The 14941-nt window shown below is 37.4% G+C and overlaps 1 protein-coding gene across 1 annotated transcript; it reads left to right on the top strand.

The window, feature by feature from the left end:
* The first annotated feature begins 12974 nt into the window (after positions 1–12974).
* Positions 12975–14649, top strand: LOC132298846 (UPF0496 protein At4g34320-like). The gene has a single exon (XM_059795182.1). The coding sequence runs from the start codon at positions 13315–13317 to the stop codon at positions 14425–14427; it is 1113 nt and encodes a 370-aa protein (XP_059651165.1). The 5' UTR covers positions 12975–13314; the 3' UTR covers positions 14428–14649.
* Positions 14650–14941: the final 292 nt, after the last annotated feature.

The raw sequence follows: 14941 nt of genomic DNA, 5'->3' as shown, positions 1-14941 counted from the left end.
TGCTAAAATTTACAGCCTGGCAGAATAGAAGTTTGAATTTGCTCTTCATTTTTGAACCAACAAACTTGGGAACTGAACTCCCATCAAAACATGATGTACTTTGATCTTTTAGTTAGCTTTCTAAATCATCCAACGGTTCATCATTTGGAGTTTGGAGCAGAGAGTTATGGCATTTTTACCAAAGGTGCACAGAACAGCCTGTCAGCAGTGAAGTTTGACTTTTCCATTCATTTTCAACCCACTAAACTTGAGAACTGGACTTTTATTAAAACATGGCATACTTATCTCTTTGAGTTAGCTTTCCAAATCCTTAAACGGTTTATCATTTGGAATTCGGAGCAGGGAGTTATGGCCTTTTTACCAAAGGTGCGCACAGCTGAAGATGACCTGCGGGCGCCCGCATAAAACCCGTGGGTGCCCGCCAAAATGGGCAGCGGGCTCATGTGCCCGCCCTGCGCCTGCGGGCGCTCACCCACTCCATAATTTTGCTCAAAGTTGTCCCCTTTGACTGAATGAATGGCTAGGCTTCCTTCTAGGGATTTCTAAGCCACGAAATTAGGGATAGATGGAAGGATAAGGTGGATATAATAAGGCATGTATGGGTAAGAAAGGAGATATCTCTCATTCTTGCAAGGTTTTTAGAGAGAGAAAGTAGAGTTCTTGAGGTTTTGTGTATTTTGGGTCCTCTAAGCACGAAAATGGAGGGGGTTTCATCTTTTCTTCTTCCTCTCTTGCATCCATGAGTAACTAACTCCCTATCCTAGGGAGGTGATGAAGCCATTCTTTGTAAGCATGCTATAATTTTGTTTTGATTTGGGGAATGAAGTGTGTATGTAATCTTTTTATATTCTAGAGACTTACACATGTTGTAAATGTTCTTCAATTCAATAAATGATTGTGTTAAATGTATTATCTTGTCTTAGATTGTATGTTTTCATGATTATAGGGCTTACATCTCCTTAGTGAGAATGGAGATGAGAATATGAAATGATTTTAATTCATGTTGTATGGAAGGTTTGATAGTCCAAGCTTAGGGCCTTCTTTTTGATGGATTATTCTTAGCTTTTGACTTCATGTGCACTTACCACACAAATTGAGGACTTTGATAGTTCATAACTTAGGAAGGATATTTCATGCTATACCTTAGTTTAGATAGATGAATTATACCAACCTTTGATGGATTATACTTAATTCTTGAATGTGTGAATTTCTTGAAGATATTGTAGTTGTCTTGCATTTCTATATATCATGATTACATGTATATTTTATCCCCCAAGTTATTTGCAAGCAAGCATGTTTACATAGTTGGTGGTGAATTCACTTCCCTAACCCTCTCTACATAAGTTCCTCTCATCTTAGATTCCTTTCATTTACTGTTTTAGGCAATATTTCATTATTAGTTAAGTGACAAATCAAACAAAGCTCTTTACACCCTTCATCATTCTAAAAGTGATTCTAAAACCTTGGTTGCCATAAGCTAGCTGTGACGGCCCAAGTTTTTCAACCCGGTGCTTCAGTGATGAACCGAAAGATGACCCGATAACGGATCCGAAATACGGAAGCAAAAGACAAAACAACGGTCTCTAGAGATACATCATGGCTCTAAGACACCATTATGACCCTCAACGAGGTCACGGAACCCAAAGGAATTAAATAGGGAGGCAACGTTTAAAAAACGAACAAGATTGAACCTAGGGGCAAAATCATCATTTTCAGCTTAAAAGTGGGTGCCACCAAGCACACCATTGGAAAGACAACGAAAAATTAATGAATTTAGACTCAAGAATCACTTGATTCGGAGTCCGGATGAAGAAGGTATGGCTTACAGAAGAAGAAGGGGTAAAACGGTCAAAAAGTGCAAAACCTAGATCATCTAACCGGTTACCAAGCCATCCTAACCGGTTAGGAGACAAAAAAATTCGACCAAAACACTGCCCAAGCACATGTAACCGGTTACCAAACTTCTCGTAACCGTTTACATGTGAAGGAGGCAGAATGGGTAGCAAGAAATTCTGGCAGCAGGGTTTTTCCAGAAAAAAAGGAAATTTGAGGACCTAGATGACATTTTCTGGAAAAACTCAAAGAATAAACCCCCCTCAAAATTGAGTTTTCTACATGAATCTCAAGGAAAATAAAAAAATACGCAATGTGAAATGCCCAAAATGCCCCTCCATGAAAACTGGTTCAGAGGGTCCAAAAAGTTGCTAAATTTAAAAACTGAGAGTTGAACTTTGGATGCAATTTCCAATGCCAAGATGGCATTTTCTGGAAAAACACAAAAAAGAAACCCCCCCTAAAATCACATTTTCTAAGTGACCATGTAAAGAACGGAATTTATTTCCTAAAATAAATTTCCAAAATACCCTTAGGTCAGAATGTGCAACAAAAATGTAAAATGAGTTCGTAGGAGGCTCATTTCACCAAAGAAGAAACTTTGCCCGGAAACGACCATGCACACAAACGTAACTTACCTAATAAGATGTGCTACAATGGTCCGTCACTCAAAAATATGGCCGAAGCAAAATATGACCCTCCCAACGGCCAAAATGCCAAAAAATGAAGTTTGGAATGAAAACTTGAAACCTAAAATCATGAAATGATTTCGAAATGCCATTTGGCCCTTGGCCACACTTCATGCATGTTAAATGAATGCTAATAGAAGAAGTTCATACATAATGCACGCTCCGGTACAAAATAGCATACTAAAACGCATGGTTTTCCATATGTTTTCATCGAAGGCAAAAATGAACATCCTTGACATAAATGTAATTTCAAAAGGAGTTTGGCCATTGGCCTCATGTCATATACATAAAATGAGAATCAAAAAATGTGCTTAAGCACACATTACAAGTCTAGAAGCAAATATACACATTTGACATATAAGGTTACAAATGGCTTTTCAAGCCAACCTTCACAAGAATTGAACCCTTCAAGTTCCCAAATCATCCAAGCATGGTGAGAATCTCTAACCTTGAATCCTGTACCTGAAATATGCCCCAGTATCGTAGGGGTGAGTAACATAAAGCTACTCATAGGAAATGAGCATGCATCGACCTACGTTTTACAAGTTTGCATGATTAATTATTGTGGTTCATTCCACCTAACGTCTATGTCAAAGGTGAGACTCAAGGAGCATCCTAGCTCCCTAAGATTATTTTTAACATCAATCACCTCATTCATGCAATTTTAGTAGCATAGGGTCATACTTACACAAAGCAACAACATAGGAGCATGCTTACACAAAGCAACTAACATAGATTCTCAAAGTCATCAATTTGAAATCTAAAGAACGAAAACGACATAAGTGATCATGTCACCTAACGTCTATATTCCAAATGAATCTATAGGATCATTCCTACTTTACATTTGAACAACACAACATGAATGTACTTGACAACATCAAAAGCTTATAATGATTCATTAAAATCATAAAACAATAATGTACTTAACAACATTAAAAGCTCACAATGATTTATTAAAAACCATGAATATGAATGTACTTAACAACATTAAAATGATTTATTAAAACCATAAAACATGGATGTACTTGGCAACGTCAAAATCTACAAAGATCATAAAGCATGGATGTACTTAACAACATCAAAATCGCCGATAACCAAAACCGCAAGTCACAATATAAACATGATTGCTAACTTGGAATTGAATGCGAAAATAAATAATAGAAGACTTGGACATCTAGACTCGGAATTCTGCCGAGATTAATGGTTGTTCCGGGCACTAACCCGCAGGGAAAACCACCCTAAGTGTGCACTATCTCAATTGGGGAGAACTCATACCTCCCGCACTAAAGCCGAACTTTAGCCATATCATAGTAACCATGTCCCAAGTGACTCCAAAATAAATAAGTTAACAACTTATATATATACAAAACCACATCCCATGCACAAGTAGTTTGTAACCACACAATATATGCTCTAAATCCACAACTACTATAGGATGACAAATGTCGAATCTTCAGAGCGCGATTCGTTACGCGCTATAATAACATCACATGTCGAATCTTCAATGTGCGATTCGTTACACGCGATAACAAGATAATTCAATTATTAAAACGCAATCTCATAAATTCATTACAAGTCTAAAATCATGCTTTAGATATACAATCAACGTCAAACACATGATTTAAATCCATAATGCAATAGAAACGGAATTTAATCAAGTAACTAATTAATTTCTCTAAGTTGCAATTCTCAACCAAATGGCCTCAAATTACACATGTTAAACAACATAGCATGGTCATTGCATATACCAATTCCGAAACTTGATTAGGCCAATTGAATAACAAAATAGAATTTAATTAAATCATAATAATCAAATCCCTAAATTCTAAAACAACATAAAATGGTCCCATATTAACATATACTAGTATACAAGTCCTAATCATCTCAAATATCAAGTCAAAACTTAATTAAGCTAAAGGAACCATTAAATAGATTTTAATTAATCATTTTAATTAAAGTCTCTAGATTTTCATAGTTATCCAAATGCTCTCAAATTTAAGTATGTTAAACAACATGCCTAGACTTAATTTAAAAGCATGCTATAAGTAAATTTCATGCAAGGTACATCCATGTAAATTTAATCTTATACAAAGAATTAAATATTACTAATTTTCTAGATTTGATACAAATCATGCAATCAAGTTGTATAATCATGGAAAACACCCCATACAACACATACAAAATCCTAAAACATCCCCTACCTCCATTTGAGTCTCAAATCCCTACCAAAATGAAATGGCTCCGAATCCAACGAAACTTCTAGGTTTTGTCAGGGACAACACGATCTACATGAACCCCCAAGAAGCCCCATGAAAATCCAAACTTGACCTCAATCCTGAACTCAAAATTTGGTCAGAAATGGTTTCTAATCAGGGGGAAAGGTGCACGGCGTCAAGGTAAGCATTAAACGTAAGGCCAAAGACTTTTCATCAAAGAAAAGTGGATCAAAGGAGGAGAGAGAAAGTGGCAGCCATGGGAGGGAGCTTGGCCGGCCATAGGAGAGGAAGAAGAAGAAGAAGAAATCTGATTTTTTTGTTCTTAAGTCCCATATTTATAATAACTCTCAAAAAGTGTCCCGAAAGGGCCCCGCCGGGTCCGGAAAAGTGGATTTTGAGCAAACGTACTCAAACGGCAAAACTCTGTGAATGAAAAAGATTCAAAATGAGAAAATATGAACAATGGAAGAAACAGCGTAACAAACCGAGTTCCGAGCAGAGAGTTATGCCCCAAACAAGTTTGGGACAAATTGGGGCCAGAAACTCTGAAACTGGAAAACATCGACCAGGAGGAAAATCTAAGAGTCCATAACTTGATGAAATGTGAAAATGAATCCCGTACGAGGATCCAGGCTAAAAACAAAATATTTTGCAATAACTTTAATTAATTGCACAATGGCCCCTCCAAAAAGTGAAAACTGCACTTATGGCCCAGAATGAAAATATCTTCCAAAAATATTTTCTTAAAAACCCCTAAAATAAAATATCTTCAAAAGATATTTACGAAAAACACCCCAAGAAAAGGAAATGTTTCCAAAGAACTTTGCACTTATGCCCCTATGGGCACCGGGAGCAACCAGAGTACTTTCTTGCGAAAGTAAAGATACGTATTTCAAGGAAACCACTCAAGATGAAGACACGTGAAGTCAAAAACTAACTCCGAGCATGAAAATTGATGTTTTGCCAAACAAGCGACAAACGGGGAAAAGACAGAATAGGGAAAAAGACGAAACAAGGAAAAGGACAAAAAACGCATAGTGTCCGAAAAGTGAAAATGCAGAATTGACTTGGTCCTCAAAGGAAGTTGTCAATCCATGGAAAAGAGTCTCGAAAATCATTTCCGAGCACTCGAGATGACACTGAGCGATAAGAAACCAAACTCAGAAGGGAAAAGACAACGGAAAAAATTTATTCGAAAAATCCGGGTCATTACACTAGCAATCCCTATGGTTTAACCTACCCGACCAATAGCCCTATTTTACAATGATTTGTGCTATTGCAAAGGGTTAATTATAAATTGTAATCGATGATACCGATTAATTTTTGGCGCCGTTGTCGGGGATTGCAAACGGTTTTGTGATCGAGGTTTTAAAAATTACCTTTGGTTTGATTGTGAATATTGTGTTTTGTGGATATTTGCGTCTTCGGTGTTGATTATTATTATGTTCTTAGTGTTTTAGTGAGATTCTAGATACTCAAGGCTTGCCGAGGGAAAATTGAGAAAATCGTAAGTCTAGAGGACTCCCGGTAAGTTTTTCAAGGTTCTAATCTCACAAATTGTGAATATCTTGCATGTGTTTAACTTAGTGTTATTTAGCTTGTGAAGCCCTTGTCGAGGCTATTCCTGTTTTATTGTTTACAAAGCATCGGTCCTTGTCGTGGCCATTTATTTTCTGTCTTATTGATAATTGAGGAGAAAGGGATTATTGCATGTGGATGTTTTAGTGAAGGGTTGTTGTGTATCTTGTTTGTGTTTTATATATTTTATGTGTGAATTATTATTATTATTTTTTTTTTTTTGGTATCTCAACAAAAGGTTGAATTAGTCCTAAATGTAGGGTAATTATCCTTCAACTCAATTTTACACACCACATGAGTTTTGTGCATTTTGCTCTAGTCATACACATCATACAAGAGATTGTCCTCCACCAGGACAATTTTCAGATTTTTATCTAGAGCAACTAAATGCAAATTTCATTGAACCGGGTAATGATCCATATTTCAATGGTTATGACTTGGGTTGGGGAGATGATCAAAACTTCTTGTGGCATGACATGGGAAATTCAGCCCCACAATCTCATGGGCAACATTTTCAAGCCAATTTTCAGCCCCATGATCATTATTTCCAGCCCTCATTTCATACACCCTCTTAATTTGAAGAAGTGATTGCCAGTAACAACAAAGAAATGACGGAGTCCATGATGAACTCCAACAAGCAAATATTGGCTGCCCTTGCTAGCATGCAATCCACAATAGAGTCTATCAATCAAGTGGTACCATACCACAAGTCCCAAGTTAGTGCAATGATAGATGACCAAATATCTCAAATTCAACAAAGGATTAATGCTAAAAATTATGAAGAGGAAGAAGCATGTTCATTTGAATTTATGGCCAGTCCAAAAGAGAATTCTATGAATGGTGAGTTTACTTCTAGTAACTTTCATCATGAGAATGATCAAGTGGTTATCACATGTGAAAATGATGAAATGGTGGTTGAAGATCAAATTGTTGCCACACAAAAAATTGAAGAATTTGTGGTTCAAAATGAGGAAAATAATGATGAAGAGATTGTCTCCTTTAAAAATCTAAAACAACCCCTAAAGAATCCTTCACTTGATACACCTCCTTCAATAGAGGATCATCTAAAAGCTTGCTTGGCCCATTTCAATTGTGAGGATTTTGATGTTGACAATTCTATTTGGGAGGTAAATTCTTTGCTTGATATTCCTCCACCCATTCACTCTCTTCTTTGGGCAACATCAAATGTATCTCTTTCTTGGGAGCTTGCATCTCCTCCCATTCCCTCACTTGAGTTGTCTCAAACTGTTGAGCCCGAACCACCGGATAAGTGTGAGGAGGATGTTGAAAGTTTGAAGGATAATTTTCCGAGCATTCCCGTGCTAAATACAATCTTTCACAAACCTTTGCTAGGTGTGCCCTCACTTTATCCACCTTCCCATAATCCAAAACAGCCCCTAAATAATCTAAAGTTCTTCATCGAGGAAGAAGAATGGGTTGAGGTCTTTCCGTTACCTCTTTTCAAATTTTATCTTCAAGCTCTTTTCCCTCCACTTTTAAAAGAATTTTCTTATTTGAGGAAGCATAACTCTCTAGAGAGACTTGGTGTAGGGTAAACCCTACTTTGAGATTCGTCTAGCAATTGACGTTAAATTTAGAACTCCTAGGAAGCAATTCTTTTAATTCCAAAGCTTCCCTCTCCCAAAGTTACCTTAGTCAAGAATTTTTCAGAAATTAGTTAAGTTTAGCCAAAATGTGACCTTTTCTGGAATTGTCTCGAACGGCGTTCCATAAGTCATATTTGGTTTTCTTAGTCATTTTAAGGTCTCACTACCATTTGCGGAATTCTTCAAGGTCATTCCGGCAACTTTCTCGTCTAATCCAAAAATCACGGGAAATTCGGGCTCTAAAATATTGCTTTTGCAATTGAGCTCCGATTCCCGTTCCGAGGGTTCTACAAGGTGTCTCGGGTCTAAAGGATCTTAAGTTTCCAATTTCAGAATTTTTAGACCCCAACCCGGCCTCCGTTAGGCCAACAATCACTCCATCACTTCAAGGAAGAGTTTTCTACCCAGAAACCGCGGGCAGAAAACTCCATTTCCTGCAGGCGCCCGCTCAAATGGGCAGTGAGGTGTGAGAATTCGCGGGGCCTCGCCATGCAGCCACGGGCCCCCGCCGTTTGGTTCGTCCAAGCTACGGGCGCCCGCCAATTTCCCGAGGGCGCCCGCCCCTGTGCCGGGCCTTCATAAAATAGCCCCAAGCAAAGCCCATTTCATATTCTAACTCTCCCTCTCTCTCAACCTACGACCCCAAACCCCTCCTGCACCTTTCAAACTTCCATCTCCCATTTCCATCTCCTCCTCTTTCATCTCATCTACCTTAGTCAATCCATCATCCTTCCATCTCTATCACTCTCATCATCCCATTGCACCAACAGGGAGGGGCTTTTTGTTCTTCGCTTTGGTGTAAGTTTTTCTCTCGATTTTTGATCAATGGAGGACGGGATTGATGGTGTTGAGGTTTAATCTTTATTTGGGGTTGTGAATTGCATTTGCAAGGCCAAAATTTTTGGATTTTCTCATCCCTAATCAACCTTTGGCCCTCTTCCTTTTTGTCTTACACACCAGGTGTTCAACGAATTGCCCAAGCCAACTTCATCTTTTTAAATGGCACCACTTTTGGCATTAACTTGTGGCTAATTTTGTTGTGTGCGGGTTTGTGTCTTATGTTGATTTTTATCTTTCAATAAAATTCATGTTTGTGTTATTAATTCTATTTTAGATTTTCTTAAGAGACCTAAGTTTTTACATATATATATATTAGTTATGTTTTGACAGGTCTTCATGTCCAAGTTTGGGGGAAGATCATTTTGGCATCTCTTTATGGGATTGCATGCGACTCCAATGCCAGAGTTGTCTCACTCACTTGGTATTATTGTTCCTTTTACCCCATATGCTCTTTATTTATACATCTTTGTCTTCACACATTGAGGACAATGTGTCATTCAAGTTTGGGGGTATTGTGTATTATATAGTGTTTGCATTTGTATTGTATAGTGTTTGCATTTGCTATTTTGTTCAAAAAGATTTGTTTAAAAACTGAAAAAAATTTTAAAAAAAATATAGAAGTAATGATCTTGTAATCTTGGAACTTGTTGGAGATTAAAGAATGTGTTTAATACTTTGTGTATAGAGGTAAATGATAGTTTTAAATTGAGGAAAATCTGAAATGAACATGTGGATTCAAAATGCTTTGTTAAATGCTTCAATTAGATTATCTTCGAGTATCACTCTCTTCTATGCTTCACACTTCACATATGCACACTAGAAACTTAATTGTGAGGCATGCAACCCGATTTATCTTGACCTTGACTCAGTTGATTTGAATTAATGACCCTAATGAATGGATATCTTTGGCAAAAAAAAATAAAAAATATAAAAATATAAAATAATAAAAAAAAATTGATAATGACTAGTTTAAGTTTGTAGCCTTGCTAACTCGAGTTATTAAGCCTTAGGAATGTTTTTACACCTAGCACCCTAAAGTTATCTAGTTTGGGAGTTGTTGGCCTAACACTTGCTACATGGGTTAGTTAGAAAGCTTAAAGAACTTAGGCATTGCACGGTCATTCACAAAATAAAATTAAATAAATATGATTCATTGGAGTTCGTAGTCTTACTGACTCGAGTTATTAAGCCCTAGGAATGTCTTTACACTTAGCACCCTAAAGCCATCTGGTTTGGGAGTTGCTGGCCTAACACTTGCTACATGGGTTAGTTAGAAAGCTTAAAGGACTTCGGCATTGCACGACCATAATATGTATATAAAAAATAATAAATAAAAAAAATAAAAAATAAAAAATAAAAAATAAAAAGAAGTTGTATTTTGAATAAAATCATGCCTTAGAGACCTCATTTAAAAGGGAAATTCAATGATTTGAAGTTTTTGTTTTGAAATTAGAAAAAGAGGGTAAAGCTACATATTGGGAATCCAGTTCACTTTAACTAAAGCTTGAGATGATTTCTATTATAGATATGACAATTGAAGTATTTATATAGACTATGATGTTAATACATGAGAGTTGAAAGATGATTAGTCATTTTGTTCTATCAATGCTTCATATACATAAGGTAGTCTTCATAATGATTCCATCTCCAATATTCTCTATGTTCCAAGTTTGAAAATGAGCTTTGTGCAACTTTATGCACCATGTTTGATGTTTGTGGGTAACATTTCTGTTAAACCCTCACGAGACTTCACTCATTCTCTACGGATGCCTAGGGGTTTAAAAGGCTTATTGCATATGCTAAATGCAACCGTCACTCCCAAAGAAAAGCCATTTTGTTATTTCATTGTGTATTCATTTTTGTTTTGCTAAAAGACTAGCAAAATGTAAGTTTGGGGGTGTGCTAAGCGCCGAATATTGCATATTCAAGTGCCCTTATTTGCATTAGTTAAGTCCATTATTTCATTATTTTATATAGATTATCTTCATTCGTATGTTTATATGTATTTTCAGGTTTATTTCCCAAAAAGGAACAAGAATGGTGTTTTGGTGTGCAATGCTGAAATTTACAGCCTGGCAGCATTGAAGTTCGACTTTGCTCTTCATTTTTGACCCAACAAACTTGAGAACTGGACTCCCATTAAAACATGATGTACTTAGACCTTTGAGTTAGATTTCTAAATCATCAAACGGTTCGTCATTTGGAGTTTGGAGCAGAGAGTTATGGCCTTTTTACCAAAGGTGTGCAGAACAGCCTGGCAGCAGTGAAGTTCAACTTTTCTCTTCATTTTTGACCTACGAAACTTGAGAACTGGACTTTTATTAAAATATGGTGTACTTAGATCTTTGAGTTAGCTTTCCAAATCATCAAACGGTTCATCATTTTGAATTCAGAGTAGGGAGTTATGGCCCTTTTACTAAAGGTGCGTCGAGCTGAGGATGACCCGCGGGCGCCTGCCAGAAACCCGCGAGTGTCGGCCAAAATGAGCAACGGGCTCGTGCGCCAGCAAGCGCCTACCCTGCGCCTGTGGGCGCCCACTAATTTGCAGAGGTCCGCTCACCGACTCCATAATTTTGCTCAAAGTTGTCCCCTTTGACAGAATGAATGGCTACGCTTCCTTCTAGGGATTTTTAAGCCATGAAATTAGGGATATATGGAAGGATAAGGTGGATATAATAAGGCATGTATGGGTAAGAAAGGAGATATCTCTCATTCTTGCAAGGTTTTTAGAGAGAGAAAGTAGAGTTCTTGAGGTTTTGTATATTTTGGGTCCTCTAAGCACGAAAATGGAGGGGGTTTTCATCTCTTCTTCTTCCTCTCTTGCATCCATGAGCAACTAACTCCCTATCCTAGGGAGGTGATGAAGCCATTCTTTGTAAGCATGCTATAATTTTGTTTTGATTTGGGGAATGAAGTGTGTATGTAATCTTTTCATATCTAAAGACTTACACATGTTGTAAATGTTCTTCAATTCAGTAAATGATTGTGTTAAATGTATTATCTTGTATTAGATTGTATGTTTTCATGATTATAGGGCTTACATCTCCTTAATGAGAATGGAGATGAGAATATGAAATGATTTTAATTCATGTTGTATGGAAGGTTTGATAGTCCAAGCTTAGGGCCTTCCTTTTGATGGATTATTCTTAACTTTTGACTTCATGTGCACTTACCACATAAATTGAGGACTTTGATAGTTCATAGCTTAGGAAGGATATTTCATGTTACACCTTAGTTTAGATAGATGAATTATACCAACCTTTGATGGATTATACTTAATTCTTGAATGTGTGAACTTCTTGAAGATATTGTAGTTGTCTTGCATTTCTATATATCATGATTACATGTATATTTTATCCCCCAAGTTATTTGCAAGCAAGCATGTTTACATAGTTGGTGGTGAATTCACTTCCCGAGCCCTCTCTACATAAGTTCCTTTCATCTTAGATTCCTTTCATTTACTGTTTTAGGCAATATTTCATTATTAGTTAAGTGACAAATCAAATAAAGCTCTTTACACCCTTCATCATTCTAAAAGTGATTCTAAAACCTTGGTTGCCATAAGCTAGCAATCCCTGTGGTTCGACCTACCCGACCAATAACCCTATTTTACAATGATTTGTGCTATTACAAAGGTTGATGTATAATTATCACAACCGATCAGGTACAAGGCTCGAGATTCAATGCCTTGTTGATTTTTTTCTTCTTTTTCTTGTAGGGCGCGAGCTTTGGTTCCTGAATTCTTCCAAACTTCACCATTTAAACTCTCAGCTTGCTCTGAATGACCGGCAATGACTCTGTAAGCTTTGATATCATCATAAAGTCCCAGTTTTAACCGTTTCTCTAGAAAAGTACGTATAAACACACATTAAATATAAATAAGTCTAATAATGAATAGAAGTCTCACTTTAGGCTTTAAAATACGTATATTTAAGGGCTCGGATATGCAATACAAAAAATACAAAAATTTGTCTTAGCAAACTTACATATTGCTAGTCCCTTAGCAATACAGAACTGAAGCGTTGCTTTCGTTGGAATCATGGTTGCATTTAGCTTATGCAACAAGCCTTTAAACCCCTCGATTACCCCAAGTGGATGAGTTGTAGTCTTATGAGGGTTTCTAGTAATGGTACCCACAGACATCTCAACAATACCTTATATTGCAATTGATCAGTTTCAAAGGCTTGAATCAAGAAGTAAGGAGACTTGTAAAATTTATGGAGATATAGTATAAATTCCTTTTACAATCTTTGAAATTCATTTGGTTTGTTGATGTGGGTTTGTTCTATTTTCATTTATATTCTCAATCAATTTGTTGGAATTATTTTGTTTCTCAGATTGCTTTCCATTTTTCAATAAATTTTAATTTTAATGTGTTAATAGAGTAAGCATTTACTTTGTGATTGAATCAAAAACTTGATTTGTTGCTTACAAGGATCATATTATATACAGGAAACATTATAAACAGCTTGCTCAACCATAGGGAAAGGGTTTCGAGTTGTAGTTGGTTTTATTTATTTTCTTGATCTGTTTTCGATCTGAATTGAAACCATGGGGAGTCACCCGAGCAAAAATCCCACTGAACAACCTTCGACGGCCATCAATATACAATACACAACCGACCTCAGCTCTTATGAAGACGCCTGCAGGCTCGACACAGATTTGCAGTCCTTCGACACAACTCTCCAATCCCGGACTAGTCATGTCCTCAACACCCTCGCGGCAGGGGTTGAAGTGAGGGCAGTCTCGTTCGATTCTCTGAAACAAGTCACGGAATGTCTTCTGGACATGAACCAAGAGGTTGTTAGAGTGATCTTGGAATGCAAGGACTTGGGGAAGACTCAGGAACTGTTTGATCTGGTGCAGGAGTACTTTGAGAATAGTTTGCAGACTCTGGATTTCTGTACCGCATTAGAGAAATGCCTAAAGGGAGCACGCAACAGCCAATTGCTTATTCTTGTCGCGCTCCAATATTTTGAGGAGGAGGATGGGGTTGGCCGAGGAGGGAATAGGTACACGAGGACTCTGGAGGAATTGAAGAAATTTAAGGCTGCCGGTGACCCTTTCACTGAAGAGTTCTTCGAAACTTATCAATCTGTGTATAGGCAGCAAATGCAGATGCTTGAGAAGTTGCAGCTTCGGAGGAACAGGCTCGATAAAAAGCTCAAACATGTCCGTGCTTGGAGGAAGGTCTCTAGTGTAATATTTGCAGCCACGTTGGCTGCTGTGCTGATTTGTTCTGTCGTGGCAGCGGCTATGGCCCCTCCGCCTGTTGCAGCTGCCCTCACTGCAGCCACTTCTATCCCGTTGGGCTCAATGGGTAAGTGGATTGATTCTCTTTTCAAGAAGTATGAAGATGCTGTGAAAGGACAGGAGATCATTAGCTCTATGCAAGTGGGCACTCGTGTTGCTATCAAGGACTTAGACAACATCCGAGTACTCATAGACCGGTTGGAGATAGAGATTGAATCGCTGTTGCAGAATGCTGAATTCACTATTAGTGAAGAGTCTGTGAAGAATGGGATAGAGGAGATGAAGAAGAAGCTCAGAGTGTTTATGAAGTATGTTGAGGATTTGGGGGTGCAAGCTGATACGTGCAGCCGGGATATTGTCAAGGGAAGGACTCTGGTTCTTCAGAGGATCATAAGACAACCCAACCATTAACAGAAGGCCTTAATTCCTTGGTACTTCCTAACAACACTGCTGTTCTTATGCTGGAAATTGTCTGATTTTTTTTCATATTAATTTTATGATGCTAAGAGTCTTGACTTCAAATTTACTAAGAAGAATATTAATGGATTGTTGTTGTAATTGTTGATTCACAGTGTTTAGCTATTGAACATATCTATTTTCTAATGTTAATATGTTTTGGTCAATTGTGAAAACTGCTTGTGGTTTGTTAATGTTATAAATTAGCATTTGCTGTGATTCAATGGGTTCACTGATGTCATATTCTAAATTAGCATTATAGGAGAGGCAAAGTTAACGAATTGGAATGAAGTGTTTTAACCCTTCAAGCTGGTCACGAAAAGAGAGAATGTTGTGCCAAGAAATATGCTCGACCGGATTACTGGATCATGTGATCCAATTCAATCAAAACTCTCCTATTAAGAAAAGCAAATTCATCATAATTTGAACATGAATTTTGATTGTACTAAACCACCAAATAATCTATGAT

Source organism: Cornus florida, unplaced genomic scaffold, assembly GCF_030987335.1.
Source record: "Cornus florida cultivar Cherokee Brave unplaced genomic scaffold, ASM3098733v1 CherokeeBrave_3.0.0_Hap2_Chr03, whole genome shotgun sequence".
NCBI lineage: Eukaryota > Viridiplantae > Streptophyta > Magnoliopsida > Cornales > Cornaceae > Cornus > Cornus florida.
Note: the sequence above shows the minus strand (reverse complement) of the source record. Positions and strands in the feature narration are given on the sequence as shown.

Excerpts from the sequence above, each read along its gene's own strand:
- LOC132298846 (XM_059795182.1), top strand. The coding sequence starts at position 13,315 with ATGGGGAGTCACCCGAGCAAAAATCCCACTGAACAACCTTCGACGGCC.